Below are 23,582 nucleotides of genomic sequence, written 5' to 3'. Positions count from 1 at the left end.
CGTTTCTAATTTAGCAGTGTAAAACTAGAAGGAAGCAGCTAGTCGTACCACCAGCTCTTGGGCTAATCTTTTAACAACGGATAGTGGGATTGACTGTGAAATTATAACTCCTCCACGGCTGAAAGAGCAAGCATGTTTAATGTGATGGGGATTCGAACCCGCGACCCTCGGATTGCGAGTCAAGTGCCTTATCCACCTGGCCATGCTGAGCCCGTTTTATTACGACAGATTGGGTTCACTTCTGAAATTACTCATTTTTCACAGCATTTTCACAGCACTCTAAAACGGTTCCTAAATATGAGATACAGAATTATTTACGTAATCTTTGAATATTATTATTTAGAATTTTTGAACAATTTTAAAACTATCGAATTTCCTGTTCCTTTTCTTTGGTGCACGAAAATTTTCTGTAAGTTAATTAAGAGTCTAAAATTATGTTAAAGATGTCTTTGCTTCACTGTATGAAAAATTATAGACAATAGTTAGATAAAAATATATAAATCACCTTGTTTGTTCCAAACACATTGATTATGATATAGTGTTATGGTTTAATACCATTAACAAGTTGCTAACATTATCTGTCTAGCTTACTTTAAATATGCTTTCTCATTCAATAAGAAGTGGTAGGGTGAAACGGACAGACAGGTCCTCAATAGTTCATTATTAGATAGAGCATAATAAAATTCACGTGAAGGAACACTAGAGACACTGGATTATAATTTATCCGACCAATAGTTTTTTCAACCTAATCTCGGAATGCTTGGTGGTGTGACAGCATTCCATGACTTGTTGGTTGTGTGACACCATAGTAACAACTGAATACAAAGTTTCCATCATATATGGGATTTACATGTTAACTGGCTCTCAGCGCCACTGGCATTATCTGTGAATTTCATATTCTTATTCGAAATACGACGAATAACAATACATTGTAGGAAAACAGTACTGGTATTGTAGAAGAGGCAATTATGGACAGACACGTCTATGGCTCTAAGTTATTCAGCTTGAAGATAAATCAAGCTGGTGGATAGGTGTCGCAAATGTAGTTCAACTGTATCTCATTGTAACACTAGAGGATTCGTGAGTTATTTTTTATTTATCAATTAATCCTAATCACTTGCTACTGAAGTGATTATAGAATAACTATAATAATTAGTAGTATCTTCTTCTCCAACAACGAGGTTGTATAGAAACTACTATAATATGTTTAAAAAACACATAACATTTGCAAAATAATCATGCCTTATCTCATGCATTTGACAATAACACAGACCCGCAATGGATTTATTGTCTTTACACGTTTTAAAGTGATTCCTGTACGCTGAATCGAAGAAATGATAACCATTTTTCATCAACAAATACAGAGTGTTCACAAAATGTCATATTTATTTTTATGTATGTGAATCATTTTCATTGAAATCGGGTCATATCTTGTTATGCTTAAAATGTTAACAGCCACTGGCGACAGATTTCTCTGGACCAATCGCGAACCCAAACATAATAATAAAAAGTAGTCATTGTGATAAACAAAATAATAATTTGATTTAAGTGAGCTTTTCTTCTCGATTTGTAAAAAAAAAGAAATCCTTATGTGATAGAAAAAATAATTAATATCATTTTCACAATATGCGTAGCTGAATTATGGAAAATTCATTATTAAAACTAAAATAGCTTTTATGGAGTATAAATTTGCAGGCCCGTAAAATTAAATTAAAACATCTACCAGCTTTCAAAGATTTGAAAAGGAGGTAGACAAATATAAACTTATAACATAGATATCAGGTAATATTAAAAGCAAACTGTATGATGTATGACAGTTGAGCTTATGCTATGGAAACACTGTGACAATCCAGCCAAAACCTCGTTTAAAATAAACAATTAACTTAACTGAAGTAGATTTTATACCTAATGACATCGTTTTACAATACTTCACTGTATAATGAATGAACTGTTTCTAAGATAATTGGGACACCTACCGGTCATTACTGAATATATCCACTGGACATATTTAGAAACCTTAGTGTAAACACCGGGTCTACCAGCTCGACCACAACCGTCACCATTACTAGTCACACCAACCAAAGTCCATCGTCCACTTTCCTCGCACATTAGGGGTCCTCCAGAATCACCCTACACAAAAACAAACTGCGTGACTTTCAAAAATATTTATTAATCAAAAATATTACAAACCTTGGATAAAACAACGAGAAACTTGTATTAAAACAATTTTAAACATGAGAAATAAGAAAAGAAACACATGGAAACAATTTTATTAATATGGTATCACAATGTTTAGAAACGTTTGACAGATGTCACCCTTGAAATCAAATTACAAAAGTATTTGAATTTTACAATTTTTTTTCTATTATCGATTTTTTCATGATGGATTTGATTAAAGTATTCAAGTTTAGATTGCACACATGGTCTTCCAACTGTTAACATTTAACATTGCATAATTTCTGCAATATTTTTAACTTCATCAATAATTATTCTGGTCTGGTGGACTTAGGGTGTTCAGTTCGCAATATATGGGTTGCGGGATCGAAACCCATCGCCGAACATAATTGCATTTTCAGACTGTGGAGGGCGTTATAATATGACGGCCAATCTCATTATTCGTTGGTAAATGCGTAATCCCAAGAGTTGGCGGTGAATGGTAATGACTAGATGCCTTCCATATATCACTTTCAAATTAAGGGCGGCTTGTGTGGCTTTGCGCAAAATTCAGAACAAAGAAATGTACATAAAAAAATTTTCTCAACCCAAACCAGATGTTTTTATATCCCATGGATGACGAATCACATCCTGTGGAATGGCTGTTCACTCAGCCTGCAAAGCTGCTGCAAGCTGAGGTAGAGTCTGCGGTTGAGGTTGTCGCCGTTCCAACTCGTCCCAAAGATGTTCGATGGGGTTTAAATCTGGTGATCTGGAGGGCCAGGGAAGAACGTTGATGTTGTGGTGTCTCAAGAAGACAGTGGTGAGTCGGGCTGTGTGAGGACGGGCGTTGTCATGTTGAAAAACGTCGTTGACGTTCACCATGATGGGTTGCACATGGGGCCTAAGAATCTCGTAGACGGTTGCGTACGGTCTGATTGGAAATCCTACGCAGCCATGGTATGGTTGAGGCAGTAGATGTCGCAGTGATGGTCCTATTCCGAAGGTGATGTAACCGAATGTAGCGATCTTGTGCGGGCGTGGTCACACGAGGTCTGCCAGATCGTGGACGGTCACGAGTTGATCCATGTTGTTGGTGACGATTCCATAGTCTTGTGATGGTACTTGGGTGGACATTCACAGCTCTGGCAACATCTGATCGAGATTCGTCTGCTTCCAAGCGACCAATGGCGTTGTTGCGTTCTGCTTCAGTCAGTCTTGGCGTAACTGTATTGCGTGTCGGTGGCTTAACACTGAGCTATGGAAACCGAGAACCCGTCACTTTTATAGGGATTTTGCACATGTTGCACTTCCAGAACATGCAGATCTCTCAAACAAATTTATTGGACACGCATGCGTTTGGGCGAAAAATCCTATGTTTTCCTCCGTTTTCAAAGTGCACAACTTTTATTGTCATTTTGGTCTTACAATTAGTGCCTTAACACGTGTAACATCACATACTCTGAGCTTGTAACGTTATTACATATATTTCTCTTTAAAATAACAAAAATATCCCTTTTGCGTTTCTTGTTTTGAAGAATATATATTTTTCTCTACAAGTGGGCTTTCTCGTCATCACTGAGAACAAAGAAATAAACCAATCGTTTGGTATTGATGTTGAAAACAATTGCCGACTTTTCAAGTGATTAGAAGCAGTGCCACACTGGGCCTATCTACTGGGTTAATCACGAGAAATCGAACCTCGGATCCTATCGTCTCACTGGACATAATACCTACCAGGCATGCATCCCTTCCGCCATTTTCATATGCGGCACAGAACATGTTATCAGTGATTCTGTACAACGGTAGAAACAAAGTCCTCTTGCGGCAGTCTTCAGTGGGAATTATAGGCAGCTGAAGCTCTTGTAGGGTGTCCGCTGGTGGTAACAAAAAATTAGTCCCATTAAAAATAAAATAAAAAGTTCAGACACATTAATAATCACTTTTTTGTCTGAAACACGTGACAATTAAATGAAACGTGTCAGTAAAACATATAAGTGGAGTAGAAACAAGTAATTATGTTTATACATATCAGAAAACAAACTCAACTCCTACTACATGGCCAGGTGGTTAAGACACTCGACTCATCATCCGAGAGTCGCGGGTTCGAATCCCCGTCACACCAAACATGCTCGCCCTTTCAGATGTGGAGAGAATATAATGCCACGGTCAATTCAACTATTCGTTGGTAAAAGAATAGCCCAAGAGTTGGCGGTAGGTGGTGATGACTAGCTTCCTTCCCTCTAGTTTTCCACCGCTAAAATAGGAACGGTTAGCGTAGATACCCCTCGTGTAGCTTTGCGCGAAATTTAAAATAAACCAAACCTTCTACATAGCTAAATTACTCTGCAACTGAAAATACCAATTTTTTACTGTTTCTGAAGAGTTGCTATTGTGACGTTCGTTTTTAACGAAGTTTTTTAACCTGCTAGTTATATGGATTGTCTTAATCACCAAGTGACCCTACTGACTTGCTATAGTTGCAATAAAAAGACTTATTTAAAGTAATTAGCACAGATAGCCCTCGAGTAGCTTAGTGTGAAATTCAAAAACAAAACAAACAAACGAGATCTGTGCAGAGTGAATCTCTAATATGAAATATTGTATTTTTAAATTTAATTTTTATTGCGCTACAGAGGACACTCGAAAGTGAAACGAGAAACATATGATGTTCAGACAACTTTGAATAATTATACTGTAAAAATAACATTTATTATCTGATAAATATTAATCCATTGTAAGTGTGCCGTGTTTTTAATAATTACTTTCATCATCATCTGCCACTCAATTCCTTAAGGAACATAGGGCCGCAATCACTGCGGTTTCCGTAACAGTTTTTTTTTTTTTTTTTAAGTGAGTAGGTTGTTAGCCTACTGCACCTAGCCGTCCCTAATTTAGCAGTGTAAGACTAGAGGAAAGGCAGCTAGTCATCACCACCCACTGCCAACTCTTGGGCTACTCTTTTACCAACGAATAGTGGGATTGACCGTCACATTATAACGCCCCCACGGCTGGGAGAGCGAGCATGTTTGGCGTGACGCGGATGCGAATCAGCGACCCTCAGATTACGAGTCGCATGCCTTAACGCGCTCGGCCATGCCGGGCCCTGTACAGACCTCAGTGACTTGTATTAGATTTATTAAATGTAAGTCAGCGTTGATAGAGAAAATAATCAGCCGGAGGTGATTTTTTAAGATCTTATAAATGAAATATTGTAAAATAGAATGTATGACAATTTACCAACTGCAGTATATCTGTCACATCCAGTGCCGAAGAGGCCTTTCGTCTAATAAGAAACTTTAGTTATTTGTGACATAACAGACAATTATCGTTGAGATGTTATGTATTATATATTATTAAATTGCTAGTGAAATAACTTTTATGTTGTGAACTCGGCTAAATTAGTGAAGTACAGTTTCATCGTTTCTTGGTGTAAGTTAAAACCGGCATCCACAGACACTACTGTTGATGTAACTGAATATCAGCATCCGTAAACATTATTGTTTATGTAAATATAAACCATCACAGACACTTGCTGATGTAAGTATAAGATAGCACCTATAGACACCACTATTGTGCCAATATAAGTCAGCCGAAGTAAAACAACACTGTTGCAAACTTGCTGTTTAGTTTTATTTATTAATTATGTAGTGATACTCTGTAACTACAAAGTAATGCTGACGTATGAGAAGTATGCGAGAATAACTTATGCTGAGAATATTCGATACCGTTTGATAACTTAAAGTTGATTGAATCTTCAGAAAGTGGAATTTAGAATTTTTTTTTAAATTTGCAAGAATGTAGTAAAAAAGTCACTTATAGCCTTTTAAACGTGAATGAACTGGCTGTGGTACAATATACATTTTAAAACGTATTTATAGCAGCGATATAAAAATATTTTTGTGTTATACATATTGTTAAAGTATCTAATACAATTTAAGCAGTTGTTCTTAAAAATACTTGAAAAAGCTTCTTCTAAACATTAATTATGATTTATCACGTTAAGCAATATTTATATGACACTAGGGAATCAGGAAGGATAAAAATATGTAAACTGTAAAACAGGAAGCTAAATAATCGAGTGAATTGTTATAAACGAACGTGGATGTAAGGAAAGAGTGTGACTCGTATTGTGAAAAACAGTTTCGAAAGTGTCTTTCAAAGCTAGTATGCAAAAATATCCTTACGAAATATGTGTCCAATCTCAAAGAGTTTACCCCAACCAGTAACGGTGCACGGTTGGCCTTTCCACTTCCTGACGTCATCTCCAGCTTCTGGCAAACAAATTGGTCTGGTGTAGTCACTGACAAATGAAATTAATTGAGTAAGAAAATGAAGTGCATAAGATTTCTTATAAAACGACCAATAAAAGGGTATTTAACGTATTATTGTTATTGCTTTTGCATATGAAATTGCTGATAGTCAAAACATTGGTTCATATTTGATGCCAAACAACCTCAAACCTGAAACTTTATCCATTACATAACGTGCCTTTAGAAATGTAATGACGGCGCTTCTGATGACAGTTACGTTAAACTTTATGGCAATAAGTTTGAGTTGTTTGTTGTTAAGAACGAAGCTACACCATTTTGTGCCCACAACAGGTATCGAAAGTGGATTTCTACCGTTATAAACCACTGGAAAGGTTCCAGGACTAGACTCTCATCATAATTACATAGGTGACAAATATTTGGCGCTATTTTCTATCATGACGTCACTTAGTCTAGGCAATCTGAGAAAAAAAGAAAAAAGTTAGAGCGAGGATTTCCAAGGACCAAGCTATAAATCCTCCTTGAAGTTAATAGTATAAAAATAGCTTCTCTGAAACTGGATTTTTTGTTTTTTAAATAGCGATACAGATTTTAAACCACTTAAATCGAGAAAGTTTTGTCTAATAGTTTGGCATTTTCAACAGAAGATATTGCAGTAGAAATAGCAGATACTTTGATTGTTGCTAAGCACAAGGTTAAACAATTACGGATATTGAAACCTGAATTTAGTGTTACAAGGTTTTAGGCTTAGCGCTGAGCCACTTGAGAGCAGTCGATACTTAACAAATTGTCTTGCTGATGAATCATTTAACAAATATAATACATTTTATGGCTTTACCTAAATTTCAAACTTAGAAAATTGTTTTGATCAATATCAAATTTTTTCCACATAGTGCAACAACTAAAAACTTAAATTTCGAGTAGCTTGTTTATGTCGACTATTATAGAACACTCAGCTAGATATCATAGCTATACAACAACATTAAGACGGGACATAACAATACTGAAAACTGTACTATTCAGCTCTATGGGAACATTAAGACGTGATATAATAATACTGAAAAGTGTACTATTGAGTTTCATTGTGAACTATTGTGAAGGGTTATAAGCATTCATTTCTTCAGGTGCTAATTATAATACTTTCTGTTTCTCCATAATAGATTATTTTATTACTATAAAACACTTCATATGTCTTCCTATGTGAAATGAGGTGGTTATTTAATGTCTCAGGTGTCTGATTATGACCTAGAGTTACATGGTTATATGGTGGATAAAAATAGAGATCTCTACGATATTCAAAGACTGTCTATCTATCAGGAAAGTCATTTTTAATACCATTTGGTTTGAGAGGCTTTATAAAGATATCTATTAGAGTTTATCAACAGTGTGAATAAAAAATAAATTAACAGGGTTGTAAAAAGTAGTAGACGTCACATATAACCAACTGGTTAATTTCTTCAACAGTAATTGAGATTCGATTCATTCCATATCAGGCAAATGACATTAAAAATTATATATCAGTTAGCAACCAATTAAAGGAAAATAAACAAAACGCTTGTTGCAGATGGAAATAAAGAAATCAATGATTTGAGTGGTACTTAGATCACAAACTATGGTCACAGAATTATTGGTGTGATATTATCTAACGAATTACTTTGTTTCGTTTGTGCTTATGGACTGGTACAATTGAGTAGAAGCCCACACGAGATATTAGAACGTGTTTGTGTTGTTTAAACAGAACAGGATACTGGAGTAACGGCGTTGTGAATTTTTAGAGTTTATGGCCCTCCCCACATGAACAGGCCATTTTGAGACAAATGATTGTTCAAACTAATATCAGACGGGAACTTTTGCAGCTATGATTATTTCAGTTATTAAGATCGCGAATTTTCGAAGGATAGGATTTTACAAATCTAGTAAAATACTTAATGTAAACTATGTCACTTCTCCAAGACTGAATCTTTGTACCATTAACATTTGGATGTGTTTGAAAATATCAAAAATTACTCACCTGAAATGGACTGGTTTATCCATTCTCAGAACTACTAAATCATTCATAAATCCTCTGTCAATATAATCCGGATATATAATGATGCGACTAATCTTTCGAATCTGTTCAAATGGAGATGACATTTCTAAGCCTCTTCTTAACAGTCCTATTCGAGCTATCCAATATCCGGCTTGGCTTCTATAAAAGTTCGAATATTAAAGTTCCATAATTCTACTCATGTTACCCACCAACAAATTAAGCAAAGTTTAAATTATGAAGTACACCAAAAATTGAATTTGTTTCCAAACAATGGCTTTATTTCGCAATTCGTTCACCCTTTTTGAATAATTAAAATCTGACTTTATCGATTACAATTGTATCAAATTTGAGAGTTGTACCAATCTCTGTTTTTTACAAGACTCATATAATGATTTGTTTAAAACTAAGGACATTTTTATAATAACTTGTTGGGGTAAATAAGTTTAATCATTTTATAGACCTTGGTAAATCTGAGCAAATAAAGTGTTTGATAAACAAACCTATGTATAAAATATCACTCGTCTGTTGTGGTAAGTTTAAACAAGTAAAGCATACGACACAAACTAAAAGCTAAAATACTACTCATCCCTTATGCATAGAGATTAAGAAATATTTAACCTAATACCCGAAGTCAAGGATTGGTAACAACGAGATAGCTGTCCGATGAACAGGTCCTGCCATCTGTTGTAATTTAATAAAATTATAACTGGAGTATGATGGTTAGAGCAGCACTGAAACACACCAATTATCAAAAAGAAAATAATTTCAATGCTCCAACTTTTCACTTTTTTTTAGCTTGTCTGTAGAGCACACCACGTTAACTGAAATGGAATGTTTTACGAAGTATACTGAAATAAAACACATTTTGAAAATGCGAATTGAAAAGAGAATTTATTTAAAATAAAAACATGAATTGAAATTAATGTGATGTCTAAATATACCACACGAATTAAAAAGAAGCAAGCCTTCTAAATAAACACCATAAACTGAAAAGATAACACTTTCTAAAAAATAAAAGTATGTTTTACAAGCAGAAGAAAAAAAAAGTTTATCTCATTTAAAAAAACCACATGAAATTATATCAGAATATCAGTGCATTGCTGAAACCCTAAGACATTGAACCTTTTTTGGATTGTTTGAGATATTTACGTTAAGCTGCAGACTAAAGTGGATTCACCCTAAAATGTATAACAAACCTACGGTCTCAATGTGCGGAATGGGATTTGTAGCAACATGATGTGAACCATGGATCCTTGGATTCATAGTCTGGCACACTGACAACTAGGTCATGTTGGTCTTTACATGCATTGTTTAACTTTGAAAAGTTTAATAAACAGTTAATGACTGCTACTGAAAGATGAAATAAGATAATAATAATAAAAAAAATTTACAGACCATAAATATCGCAAGAGTTGGACAGAAATAACTTTTGACAGTGATTTGTCACAGAAGTGTATGAGTCTTCTAGGAATTTGTGTAATAAAGGTTTTATATCATACAAATATAGATGAAAAAAATGTTATAATTATTGTACATTTACAGTGTTTTTGTGTAAATAAGGTATTAACAATGAGCAAAATAAGATAAAAAATGTCTGGTACCGACCTGAAGAAACAATGACCAGCAGACACAAGCCATTGATCATTTATCAATACTGCTCCACACTGATATTTACCATCCCTGTACAGCGCCACCTGCCAAGGCCAGGAACCCGAAGATGAGGAGCGCCCTCCAACAATACGTTTTCTAAAACTCGCCGTTAGAGGACGTATGCCACACTCTAAAAATAGAACAAAGGAAGTGATGTCTTTGTGAACCTGACGATGACCGAAGAAGGTCGAAACGTTGTTCGCTCTTCTATGTAAAATATTTTCTCAACCCAAACGAGCCCTTTTGCATATATAGAACAAAGGAAGGTTTTTGATAAACATTAATTAATTATCATCTTCACAAATATCAAAGTACAATCTTCCGCATTTTTGCAACAACAACAACAACACAAAATTTTTTTAATGTTATGCTGAACCCTAAACATTTTCTTGATTGTATACTATATTATGAATATTTTGTTTTTTTTACAATGAACAAAGTTTAAACAGATGAGACGTAAATGCAATGGCTAACACAAAGAGAACGATTTGTATATAAGCCTGACGTAAAATGATAAAAACATAAATTTAACTTTACCTAAAGAGGAACACTTTACGTGCAATACATTTTTGTCTTCGCATTTTGAAGGCTGAAACAAGTGGGTAGACCTACAACATGAAAATAGTTTACATCATAAGTAAAAACAGAGTTCACAGTTTAGGCTTATTCATTAACTTAAATTCCACATAAAAGGGTCGTTTAATTTTAGGTTAGATTTGAAAGATTGAAACAAAATATGGTTAATTACTTTAACCATCAGCTATCCAAGCCCAGCATGACCAGGTGGCTAAGACCCTCGACTCGTAATCTGAGAGTTGTGGGTCCGAATCCCAATCACGTTAAACATACTCACTCTTTCAGCCGTGGGGACGTTATGATGTGACGGTCAATCAAACTATTCGTTGGTAGCCCAAGAGTTGGTGGTGGGTGGTGGTGAGTAGCTGCCTTCCCTCTAGTCTTATACTACTAAATTAGGGACGACTAGCGCAGATAGCCCTCGTGTAGCTTTGTGCGAAATTAAAAACAAACATCAGATTTGCACTTAATATAAAAACTTAAAATTAAGAAAATTTCTTAGAATTAATTTTAATTTAATCAATACATTAGAATGATAGCCCTTGTGTATACTTTTAAAAGAACTAAAATATAGTGACGGAAAACGTAGAGTGTATTTTTTTAACCGTATACAAATAAGCTTAATCATATATTTTTGAATAGGTTATTTTTTATATTTTAATCTATAGTTGTCTGGGGAAAGACAAGGTAGAATTTAGGTTATGGAAGCAAAACTAAGAAATGTATTTTAACTTGCCCAATTAGACGCAAGATGATTTATAGAGGCTCATCTCATGAAAAAAGTGCATTTATATGCTGTACAATGAGGTATTGAAACAATACTAATATGATTAGTATACTGAATAAACATTTCTTTTAGTTTTTTATATTAAATCGACTAATCAAATCTTCTTTGTAGCTTATCTACTTATTACATTAGTCGGGCCCAGATCACTGCTGTGTCTGTCGTATCGTAGAGGATCTGATGAGCTCTGGTATTGGGCAAAATGCGTCATCGGCATTGGATATGACAGATATAGTGTGGTTGATATATGATACCATATTCTACTTTGATTTTACTCATAGTTTTTAGAATTACACTAATTTCCGAAATAAGTATTTTTTTCTTAGATTAGGATTGGAAAAAAATTTTCGTCGTCATGTTGTAATTCTTTTTATCAAACTTAATATTAACTCACCTCGAAAGGGGTAACACTTCAGAAGAGGGTGGAGTAAATTCGAAGTAAACTGGATTCTTGCTTAACGTTTCTGATCCTATACTTACAGATTCCATGTTCCTAGACAAATATTTTGTTAAGTTGTTTTGTGTTTGACAATATGTTTGAAGATAGATAATTCTTTGTTAGTTTTTAATTACTTCCATACCTTTACGCTGGAATTATTATCCACGATGCAAAATTATATATATATTCTTTAAAATTTGATTGGTAATTCATTTTAAAATTGACCGAAAAATAAGTAATTCTTTGAAATTGTTTTTATTAGATTAATAAAGTTTATTAATTAAAAAAAAAATCTTTAAAAACTTTACCACAAGGTGGAACCTTTAAAGATTTTTACTTTCTTCAATGGACTCCTGAAGATAAAAGATTTTAAAACTTCAATTAAACTACTTTCTTATTAATTAAATATATGGAACATTCACTTGATAACTGATAAAAATATTATTAAACATTAACAATGTAGATGAATAACACTTAACTTCCCATGCTGTAAAATATGCCATAAAAAAAAATGTCTACAATAGTATGAAGATTCAAAATCAAACCTGTACGACAAGGCACTGCAGATGGCGTCTCCAAGCTCTTCAACTCTCCATTGGTTGTTATCAATACAGAGCTTTCCCCAACGTCCGTGTTTACGAACCATTAGTAGACCTTTATTCTGATAATGATGATCAGGCAAAGTTTCATCGTCAGCGAGTCTAACTGTAAATTATTCAAATTTAATTTTTTACATATTTCCAAAAAACTTGTAATCGATTACTAATCCCAATTCTAAGAAACAGAAAAAAATGAAAAAATACATACCACTAATTTGTAATTATTTCAATAAAATATTTAAAAACAATTATGACATTACTTACTTGGCTAAAAGTTTATGGAAATTCTTTCGATAGATTTCGTTTAACAGTGAAATAGTTAAAATAAAACTAATTAATAACTATTTAAGTTGCAACTAAACACAGTTCGTAGATGTGGATAATAATAAGTTACCACAATGGCTTTCATCTGTTCCATGAAGACAATCGATTATTCCGTCACAGACTTGGTGAGGACTGACACATTTCTGTTCTCCATGACAAAGATGGTAGCCTGGATTACACCAATCTAAATAAAACCCAACTTCAACTTTTAACATCAACTGCAACTCGTTATACAATTGACTAGTTAGTTTAATTAGTTTAAACTACTTACCAGTATAGCAACTCATTATATAAAGGACTGGTTAGGTTAATACATTTACAAATATTCCCAAGTGTAAAGATACATAATTAGATCATTGGTTTTACTTAATTGTAGCATGTATTCATACATAGCTTTATTTAAGTCTATTATACGTTTATCCTATGTTTTATCTACAATTCCAGTAGGAGTTTACCTTACATTTTAAGTCATTCCAGAATAGGTTTATCTCACATTTTATCTAATTGTAGTATAAGTTTATCTTATATTTAAAGTCACTCCATTACAAGTTTATCTTATCTGTGTGTTTTTCTTATAGCAAAGCCACATGGGGCTATCTGCTGAGCCCATCGATGGGAATCGAACCCCTAATTTTAGCGTTGTAAATCCGTAGACTTACCGCTGTACTAGCGGAGGGTCTTTATTTTATCTAATTGCAGTATAAGTTTATCTTATGTCTTATCGAATTCCGTTACAAGTTTATCTTACATTTTAAGTAATTCCAGAATAAGTTTATCTCATACTTTACCTAATTGCAGTACAAGTTTATTTCATATCTTATCGAATTCCGTTACAGTTTTATTTTAATTTTATATAATTACAAGTTTATCTTTATCTTATCCAATTCCAGTACACTTTTTTTTTGCATTTTATGTAATTCCAGTAAAAATTTATCTTACATGCTGTATAATTCTTAATATGTTTATCTTACATTTTATATAATTCCTAATATGCTTTTCTAAAGTTTTATGTAATTCCAGTGCACGCCGTTATGCAGATATCTTGTTCAGATATATTTATGAAGCGCTATCTGTGGTGTTTTCCAGTACTATAGTGTGTGAATGAATACTGGCTCTCTATCTTGTATTCCAGTATTGTAGTGTATGTGTATGAATGAATGATGACTCTCTGTCGCTTTTATCAGTACTGTAATGTGTGTGTGTATGAAAACCAGCCCTCTATTACGTTTTTCATTATGTATCAATTTTTACTATTCTCAGAATAGTTCAAGGTCGATTAACGTCCATAAAGTTGTTTTATTATTTGAGTAAACTATCTAAAGATACGAAGAAAATAACACAGCTTCAACTTTTATCACCTATATAGTGCAAAAACGTGTTTAGAAAAAGGGGTCGATAGAAACACATATTCCAAACTAAAGGCAGTACGTCTATTAAACAACTTGCTTGTCTGAAGATTTACAAAGAGGAATATGTGTCTGTGTGTGTCTTCTTATAGCAAAGTCACATCGGGCTATCTGCTGAGTCCACCGAGGGGAATCGAACCCCTGATTTTTACAAAGAGGATGATCACATTTTTAAACAGCCAATGAAAATGCTTTGTTTTGATAAAAGCAGCACTGATCCTGCTGGGGTGATTTCGAGGTTTCACCTAGGATATTTAGATAATACACCAGAATAAAACTTATGGTTGAAAGCATTTTACAATAGGTTATTAACACGTGTTTGAAATGAGAAAAAATACACATATAGACTGAAAAATAATCAAAATATTGGAAAAATTAAGAAAGAACACTGTCATTATTAGGCATAGGATTCGAAATAAAGTCGTTTTAGTTTTCAATACATATATTATTAAGTGGTTAGAACGTGAAGTTTTAAGACTATAGCTAAACGCCTATTAATAGGCCTAAACAAGACGCACGATATTCACTGTGATGGTGGTTCTGGTCAAGGTGTATCGGATAAGTTAATTCCTCCTCTAACAAATCTTTCTTGTATTCAATTTTTTTTTTTTTTTGTAATTCAAACCATGTTACCCAAAAACATTCTTTCTGATCGTTAAAATATGAACTTACTTGTTATTACAAATACTTTATGTATCATTATTTCATTAATTAATTTTTATATGTGATTTTAAAATACATTCAACATTTTAATAGATTAAAATGATCTTACGTATAACAAATGTTATATAAAATACATTACAATACAATACAATATATATATACGTTAAAATAAACGTATAAAAACTTTAATTAAAATGTTTCAATACAGATATGAACTTAAAGGAGAATTTTATTTATTGACCATTTTATTCAGTTGGAAAACAAGCGATTCCAATGAGGTTCGCGTGCGTTGTTTACAATAATTGGTTATTCGAATAAACGAAATAAAAAACACATGTAACATATTTTTATAGTCAATCACTTGTTCTTAACATAATTTAAAATCTTCAAACTATAAAGCATTAACAACGTGGATTATTGCGAAAACAACAAGATATATATGGTTAACAATATAGCAGCTTCTTCACCACGTTAACCAATCTGTTAGTTGGCCTCCCAGTGGTTCAGCGATACGTCTGCGGACTTACACCGCTAAAAACCGGGTTTCAATACCCATGGTGGGCAGAGTACAGATAACCCATTGTATAGCTTTATGCTTAATTCAAAACAACAACAACAATTGTTAAAGTTGAATTAGTTTGAAATTTTCTGTTGATTTATGAACATTCTTTATCTATGACAATTACTTATACGTGTGTCTAAAAATAATTTCAGGTTTATTTTGAGAAAAACAAATCTGTCACTTATACACTTATACAAAGTATACAAATAAAACGTCTGGGATGCGAATTTTTGAAAAAAAGAAGTTTGGTATCGTTTTTCAAATCCTAACAAAAAATTGCAAGAAATATCTGCTCGGGTTGTCTGTGAAAATCAGTTGTCTTACACAATTGTTTCAATAAGTTTTTAATCGTATTTAATATACGAAATACAAACATTATCACAAATCGTAACTTGCAACATTGGGAAGTAGTGAGTTTACAAGTTGTTGCGAATATTGAGAAAACATTTTCATGGTATTAAATGATAATATGTTCTTGCTCAGATATTTTGTCCTAGCTCAGAAAAGGAGGAGGCAGACGATACTGAACCATTCGACTCACCTGGTGACGTACTTACACTGAATAATAACCACTAGATATTAACAGAATACACATACTACTGATTACAGAGGTGCGATATTCGCCCTTTACATGAGCTGAAGAACTACTACTTACCACAGTAAGCTTCGTCGCTGTAATCCCAGCAGTCAACCACCCCGTCGCAGATCTTACGAAACTGGTTTCCAGAGCGCAGGTAGTCAGAACAATCTGAAATAGAATATCAGTCACGGATCCTCAAACAAAATATTGTGGTGTTGAAGTTTGACAAATATGGAGTTACAAAATTTAGTAAATGGGACCTCTAAATCTAGAATCCGGCTTTCGAAACCTGTATGGATAGAGAACAGATAGCCCATTGTGTAGCTTTGTACTAAACTACTAACAATCCGGACCCGGCGTTCGACTCGTAATCCGAGGGTCGCGAGTTCGAATCCCCGTCGCACCAAACATGCTCGCCCTTTCAGCCGTGGGGGCGCTATAATGTGACGGTCAATCCCACTTTTCGTTAGTAAAAGTAGCCCAAGAGTTGGCGGTGACTAGTAATGACTAGCTGCCTTCTTACACTGCTAAATTAGGGACGGCTAGCGCAGATATCCCTCGAGTAACTTTGCGCGAAATTCAAAACAAATAAACATTATTTATACGTCGTTAAGTGAAAAGCTACACTGTGGGTTGTATGGGTTGTGGCACATCGATACCAAAATTTGCAGCATTAAAACCTTCAGGCTAGCCTTCTATATGGTTCTAGAAATCTAAAGAAGGGTCGTTTGTAACTACGAAAACGTTATTAAAATTTAAATAAAACAAAAGAGTTGATATCCCCTCTAATTTATTTGCAATGCAAATAACCTTACCCTAGAACGGGTTAGTTAGTTAGGTTTCAGATATCCTTATGTAACAAAGCTGTGGAGAATAATACTGTGTTGTGTATTCACATATTCTTTGAGCACTATTACTATATGTTGTTAATAGGTTTGTTGTTTTTCTTTTGGGGGGAAGGGTATTGGCGTAAAGAAACGTGGCTTTCTACATCAGTCATTCGATATAAAAGTAAAACTATATAAATAATAAAAATAAATCATGTTAAAAGCTAAACAATACTCAAAAATCATGTGCAACTTAAATAGATTTTAAAAGACCAATTGACCATAAGAAACACAATCAAGTTGGAGTTTGTCAATGATACCGTCTAACGTTAGCGGTTTGTTTTGAACTTAGCGGTTTAAGACTAGAAGGAAAGCAGCTAGTCATCACAACCCACCGCCAACTTTTGGACTGCTCTTTTACCAACAAATAGTGGGATTGATCGTACATTATAACGCACCCAATGGCTGAAAGGCACCAAAGCATATTTGGTGTGACGGGATTCGAACCCGCGACCTTCGGATTACGAGCCGAGTGCCTTAACCACTTGGGCAAGCCGGGCCGAACGTTAGCGGTACATTATTAAAAAGACACGACTGAAATGATGCCGCACTTCACATTAGAAAGTAAAAATGTAAGTCATTGTGACTTGAGTGTCGCAAAGGTTACACATTGACGGATCAGTCCCACATAAAGACAACGAGCAGTTAAAATCTGTGACCAATGCGTAGCTCAGACAAGACAACTTCTTCGGGCCTATCATAAAGGAAACAAGATGGCAAAAAAAAAATAAGAAAAGGTTTGATCTGGAAAAACTTGTTTTGAAGTCGTTCACTCGAAATCGACAGCAAACTGGGGCGAAACCTGACCTTTTCATGTAATTATAGTACATTTGAGGAACATGGATGACTCTGACAGTGCCATAACATATGGACTTAACTGCGGTGCCTGCAAACTCGTTCTCGTTTAAATTGGAAACAAATGACAGAGAAAAACGAGCCAGTCGCTTCTGAATATCTAAGAGAATGGAGTGAGAGTTCGCAGTTAGCGATTCTAAAGTCAGTTGAGAGCTAAAAGACTCGGTGTAAATAGCACAGTTAGTCTACTGTTTAACTTCTACGTGATCCAAGTTTGGAGAAATGGCATACAAATCGGCAGTGCAGACATAAACTGTAAAAGAGATTCTGTGAGCAACCACCGAGTCATAACAAACCATGGCAGAGTCCGCAGTCACCTGTTTTTGAACCGTTCATATAAAAGACGAGATTGTTGGGTTTAATTAATCAAACAAGAAGTGCATTAAACATCCTCTCCAAAAACCTTACAGAAACAGTCAAAGCAGTTGGACAATAATTAGAAGGCACCTTCTTAGACATTGAAAATAAAAGAATAACAGTCGTATGTCAGCTATCATGAAACACATTATTCTGCCAAATCTGATTAAAACTAACAACAAAAAAGAGAGCAAAAGAGGCAGGAGATAGATGACACAGCATCTCATACTGAACATCATCAGGTCCAACTGATGTACTGCCATATCAATAAAGAGCAATCTTAAGTTACACCAATGTGAATAGCAATCATCCCAAAGAAAAGTGGTAATCTTTCAGCCTGAGACTTGGTGGAAAGGAAGGCGAGGAAAGAGTCGGAAGTGCTGGAAAGGTATAAAAACAATCCTTTAAAAGTATTAGCGACATTTTGGCCATTGGAGAGCATGAGGGAAAAGGAATGGAAAGCATACTTCCTACCACTCTTTCGAATATTTTCCCAGATGACTTTGGGACTGGTGGCAGAAGAGATACTAGTAATGAACGTAATCCAGGATTTCTTCTGACTTTGACATCTGACCAGCCCAACATGAGACAGGATTGCTGGAAAGCAACATGGCTGAAAAGAGTGGGATATCTGTGAAAAATGTACTAGGCCCATTTCAGAGTCTTCTTTGCCTGCTGGCAAACAGGAGACCACCATGAACGAGGATACCATGAGAAACGTGTTGAGGTTTGTGGGACAGAATGAACAGCTGCATTAATAATACAATTAATTATCAATAGATGAAAGACTAACGACAGCAGAATCAAGTTTCACGACAGCAATTAAGGAGAGCCAGTCAGCTTGCTCCAGTTTGCATCATGGCAGATGGGTCGAGTTTTTATATAGGCGTTTCCACCAAGACGCCTCAATAACGTAGCTTCTTAGCTGAATTTAGAAAACCAGAAAGGTTCTCTAATCACTTTTGAATGAAAAACTGAGCATTTGCCTTAAAGGTTTATCACATAAAGAGTGCAAAATAAAATAAATGAGGTACAGGAACAGAAAGTGGTGATGACTGCTGTTTAGAGTATTTCAAACATGATCACTTTCCTACCAATAAGTTTTTAATATTTTTTTGAGTCACTAGGTGCAGAATATATAAAAGTGGAGAAAATTTAATGCTTACTAAACTGACCTGCTATGAAGCTCAACAAATGAATGCACTACAATGTCACAAGTAGACAACGTAATTATGACACACAATTTTGCAACACTTGTTGAGAACGTCGAATGCTGGCTCTTAATTGACCCTAATCCAATAGAACCAGTGACTGACCCAGAAATAGCCCATCATAGTTCGTTGAGACAAAAGGTAAACACAAATGATTCAAACTGCCAAGGTGGCGTGTTCTAATATACCGCTGACAACTCGCAGACTGAGAGTCACGATGACATCACTTAACATCAGAATTCAGCCGTAAGAACGTTATAACGTTAGGATACCACGCACGGTAAACTTCAGGGTGGATGTTCAGATCCCAGAGAGTTTATACTGGTGGCGAACTAGCCGCCGTCCCTATAGTCTATCATTACAAAATTATGGGCACCTAGCGTATATAGTCCTTGAGAAGTTTTGCGGGAAATTCAAAACTAAATAAAATCGAGATTGACAACAGAAACTTTTAAAATGAGTTACATTGGAATCAAAACAACTTCACGTTGTTTTCTTATTATTTATTCATCAGTATTTGATACTTTTCACTAATCAGGCAGGCGTCAGCACTGCCAATGTAGGGTTACCTTGATTGCTCATTGAAAACGTATTTTAAATATCTCCTTAGTAGGTCATCAGGACTTCACAATACTACACAGTGTTTCCTTTTATAACAAAATTTATGTAACTAAATGATAAGTTCTGTAATGACGTTAAAATCATCGCAAGAAAAAAACCAAAACAGTGGTGTCAACCAACTTCACTGAGGTGACGTCGTTTCAGAGTATCCTCTTTTACAAGTATTATTAATAATTATTAATATTCTTTAAAATATTAATTCTATGGCCCGGCATGGCCAGATAGTTAAGGCACCTGACTCATAATCCGAGGGTTGCGAGTTCAATCCCCATCACACCAAATGTGCTCGCCCTTTCAGCCGTGGGGGCGTTATAAGTAGTCCAAGAGTTGGCGGTAGGTGGTGATGACTAGCTGCCTTTCCTCTAGTTTTACACTACTAAATTAGGGATGGCTAGCGCAGATAGCCCTCGCGTAGCTTTGAGCGAAATTCAAAACAAAATAAACTAATTCTAGTGTAAACAATAGTATTAATATTCCTTGAAGTTAGATTTCTTACATAATTTTGGAGTTTCTGTAAAAAGCGTACATGCAAGGTGAAACAAGAATAGAAAAACAATAAATATTTTTACACTTTGAATCTCATTGTATTTAGAACATGGTTACGAATACAACACTACTATATCTATTGAAACACTGCTGCAAGAAACAAGGAAAAAATTTCAAAATGTAGGGATGGATTAGTATTAATCATTCACAGAAATACAAACAAGATAGTAAGATGGCGTTTGTATCACATCTACATAATATAACAAGTACACAGTGTAGGAGAATGTCAACAGACAAAATCAAAACAAATTAGACTCAATTATGATTTAACAGTTTTATATACATATTACTATATGTTAATATGCGTGTGTGTTATCTTATAGCAAAGCCCCATCGGGTTGTCTGCTGAGTCCACCAAGGGGAATCGAGCCTCTGGTTTTAGCGTTGTACGTCCGTAGACTATATGTGAATTCTTTCCTGTGCTATTATGTAGGGATGGTACACATACCATCCTACTACCCTGTTTGTACGTTTGTGAATGATTGATATTACCCACACATACCATCTTACTATCCTGTTTGTACGTTTGTGAATGATTGATATTACCCACACATACCATCCTACTATCCTGTTTGTACGTTTGTGAATGATTGATATTACTCACATATACCATCCTACTATCCTGTTTGTACGTTTGTAAATGATTGATATTACTCACACATACCATCCTACTACCCTGTTTGTACGTTTGTGAATGATTGATATTACTCACACATACCATCCTACTATCCTGTTTGTACGTTTGTGAATGATTGATATTACTTACACATACCATCCCACTACCCTGTTTGTACGTTTGTGAATTATTGATATTACCAACACATACCATCCTACTACCCTGTTTGTACGTTTGTGAATGATTGATATTACCCACACATACCATCCCACTACCCTGTTTGTACGTTTGTGAATGATTGATATTACTCCACTACCCTGTTTGTACGTTTGTGAATGATTGATATTACCCACACATACAATCCTACTACCCTGTTTGTACGTTTGTGAATGATTGATATTACCCACACATACCATCCTACTACCCTGTTTGTACGTTTGTAATTGATTGATATTACCAACACATACCATCCCACTATCCTGTTTGTACGTTTGTGAATGATTGATATTACTCACACATACCATCCTACTATCCTGTTTGTACGTTTGTGAATGATTGATATTACTCACACATACCATCCTACTACCCTGTTTGTACGTTTGTGAATGATTGATATTACTCACACATACCATCCTACTATCCTGTTTGTACGTTTGTGAATGATTGATATTACTTACACATACCATCCCACTACCCTGTTTGTACGTTTGTGAATGATTGATATTACCCACACATACCATCCCACTACCCTGTTTGTACGTTTGTGAATGATTGATATTACTCCACTACCCTGTTTGTACGTTTGTGAATGATTGATATTACCCACACATACAATCCTACTACCCTGTTTGTACGTTTGTGAATGATTGATATTACCCACACATACCATCCTACTACCCTGTTTGTACGTTTGTAATTGATTGATATTACCAACACATACCATCCCACTATCCTGTTTGTACGTTTGTGAATGATTGATATTACTCACACATACCATCCTACTATCCTGTTTGTACGTTTGTGAATGATTGATATTACCAACACATACCATCCCACTATCCTGTTTGTACGTTGTGAATGATTGATATTACTCACACATACCATCCTACTATCCTGTTTGTACGTTTGTGAGTGATTGATATTACTCACACATACCATCCTACTATCCTGTTTGTACGTTTGTGAATGATTGATATTACCCATCCCTACATTTGTGTCCTTTCCTGTTCACATTGTCTTTTTCAGGTTGTTTCAATTCACAGTTTCGTTCTTCTCAGATTTAACTACAATTTTTTTTCATCACAAGTTGTACTTACTACAACTGAGTTCGTCGGACTCATCTTCACAATGAATGTACTTATCACAAAGTTTAGTCTTTGGAAGACAAGTACCATCGGCACATCGAAACGCCGTTTCATCAGGACAGTCTGAAAATATAAACAGTTGTAACAGTCTGAAAATATAAACAGTTGTAAACAAAAAGTAGAAGTTAATAAACAAACAACAAAAAACAGAGAATACGAAATTCCGTTAGTTTATGTTACAAATCTAAAGACTAGTCATTGTAATAACTGATGTGTAGTTGTGTAAGCGAAAATCAGAAAACAAAATCGCTTACGTGGCCTTCCAGAAACAATTTCTGTCTTGTTATTTTGATGAGTTGGAAAATAAAGAGAGGTATATATATGTAACCCATGAAATGTATTCGTGAGACAGACAGATATGATTTAATACTTTTCTATAAGGAGCCAATGTAAAAAAAAAAGTATTTCACATCGAAAATGAAAATGTTTCTTTACACTCAGAAATGGCTGTACATTTATAACAGACATACGATCATAGTAAACACTATACAGTGGAGGGTTGTACGTCTATAACAGACATAAGATCATAGTAAACACTATACAGTGGAGGGTTGTACGTCTATAACAGACATAAAATCATAGTAAACACTATACAGTGGATGATGGGTTGTACGTCTATAACAGACATAAAATCATAGTAAACACTATACAGTGGAGGGTTGTACGTCTAGAACAGACATAAGATCATAGTAAACACTATACAGTGGAGGGTTGTACGTCTATAATAGACATAAAATCATAGTAAACACTATTCTGTGGATGATGGGTTATACATCTATAACAGACATAAAATCACAGTAAACACTATACAGTGGATGATTGGTTGTACATCTATAACAGATATAAAATCACAGTAAACACTATACAGTGGATGATGGGTTGTACATCTATAACAGACATAACATAATAGTAGACACAATACAGTGGATGATGGGTTGTACATCTATAACAGATATAAAATCATAGTAAACACTATACAGTGGATGAGCTGTGACAATTTAGCCATGCTTTTCTACCAGATCTGATTTTATTGCATCTTGATTCACAATCAAAATGTATGGCTTTGTGGTTTACCGACTTCTATGTCC

The 23,582-nt window shown here is 34.7% G+C and overlaps 1 protein-coding gene across 4 annotated transcripts in view; it reads right to left on the bottom strand.

Annotated features, from left to right (window-relative positions):
• LOC143233695 (serine protease hepsin-like) overlaps positions 1-23,582 on the bottom strand; it is a 70,191-nt gene that overhangs the window by 2,961 nt on the left and 43,648 nt on the right. For 3 of the 4 annotated variants that reach the window (XR_013018274.1, XR_013018275.1, XR_013018276.1), the window contains one exon: positions 22,447-22,557. Coding sequence is in view for 1 of the 4 variants with exons in the window: in XM_076470203.1 (XP_076326318.1) it covers positions 1,977-2,130; positions 3,892-4,031; positions 6,342-6,457; positions 8,437-8,613; positions 10,060-10,234; positions 10,642-10,712; positions 11,859-11,957; positions 12,449-12,608; positions 12,897-13,010; positions 16,113-16,205; positions 22,447-22,557 (1,410 nt within the window). In the remaining 3 variants the exon portion in view is untranslated. Of the gene's footprint in view, positions 1-1,976; positions 2,131-3,891; positions 4,032-6,341; positions 6,458-8,436; positions 8,614-10,059; positions 10,235-10,641; positions 10,713-11,858; positions 11,958-12,448; positions 12,609-12,896; positions 13,011-16,112; positions 16,206-22,446; positions 22,558-23,582 lie in introns of those variants that run through there. The other variant, XM_076470203.1, reaches the window with a different exon arrangement.

Source organism: Tachypleus tridentatus, chromosome 12 (assembly GCF_004210375.1).
Source record: "Tachypleus tridentatus isolate NWPU-2018 chromosome 12, ASM421037v1, whole genome shotgun sequence".
Taxonomy (NCBI): domain Eukaryota; kingdom Metazoa; phylum Arthropoda; class Merostomata; order Xiphosura; family Limulidae; genus Tachypleus; species Tachypleus tridentatus.
This window is presented reverse-complemented; position numbering and strand designations above follow the sequence as displayed.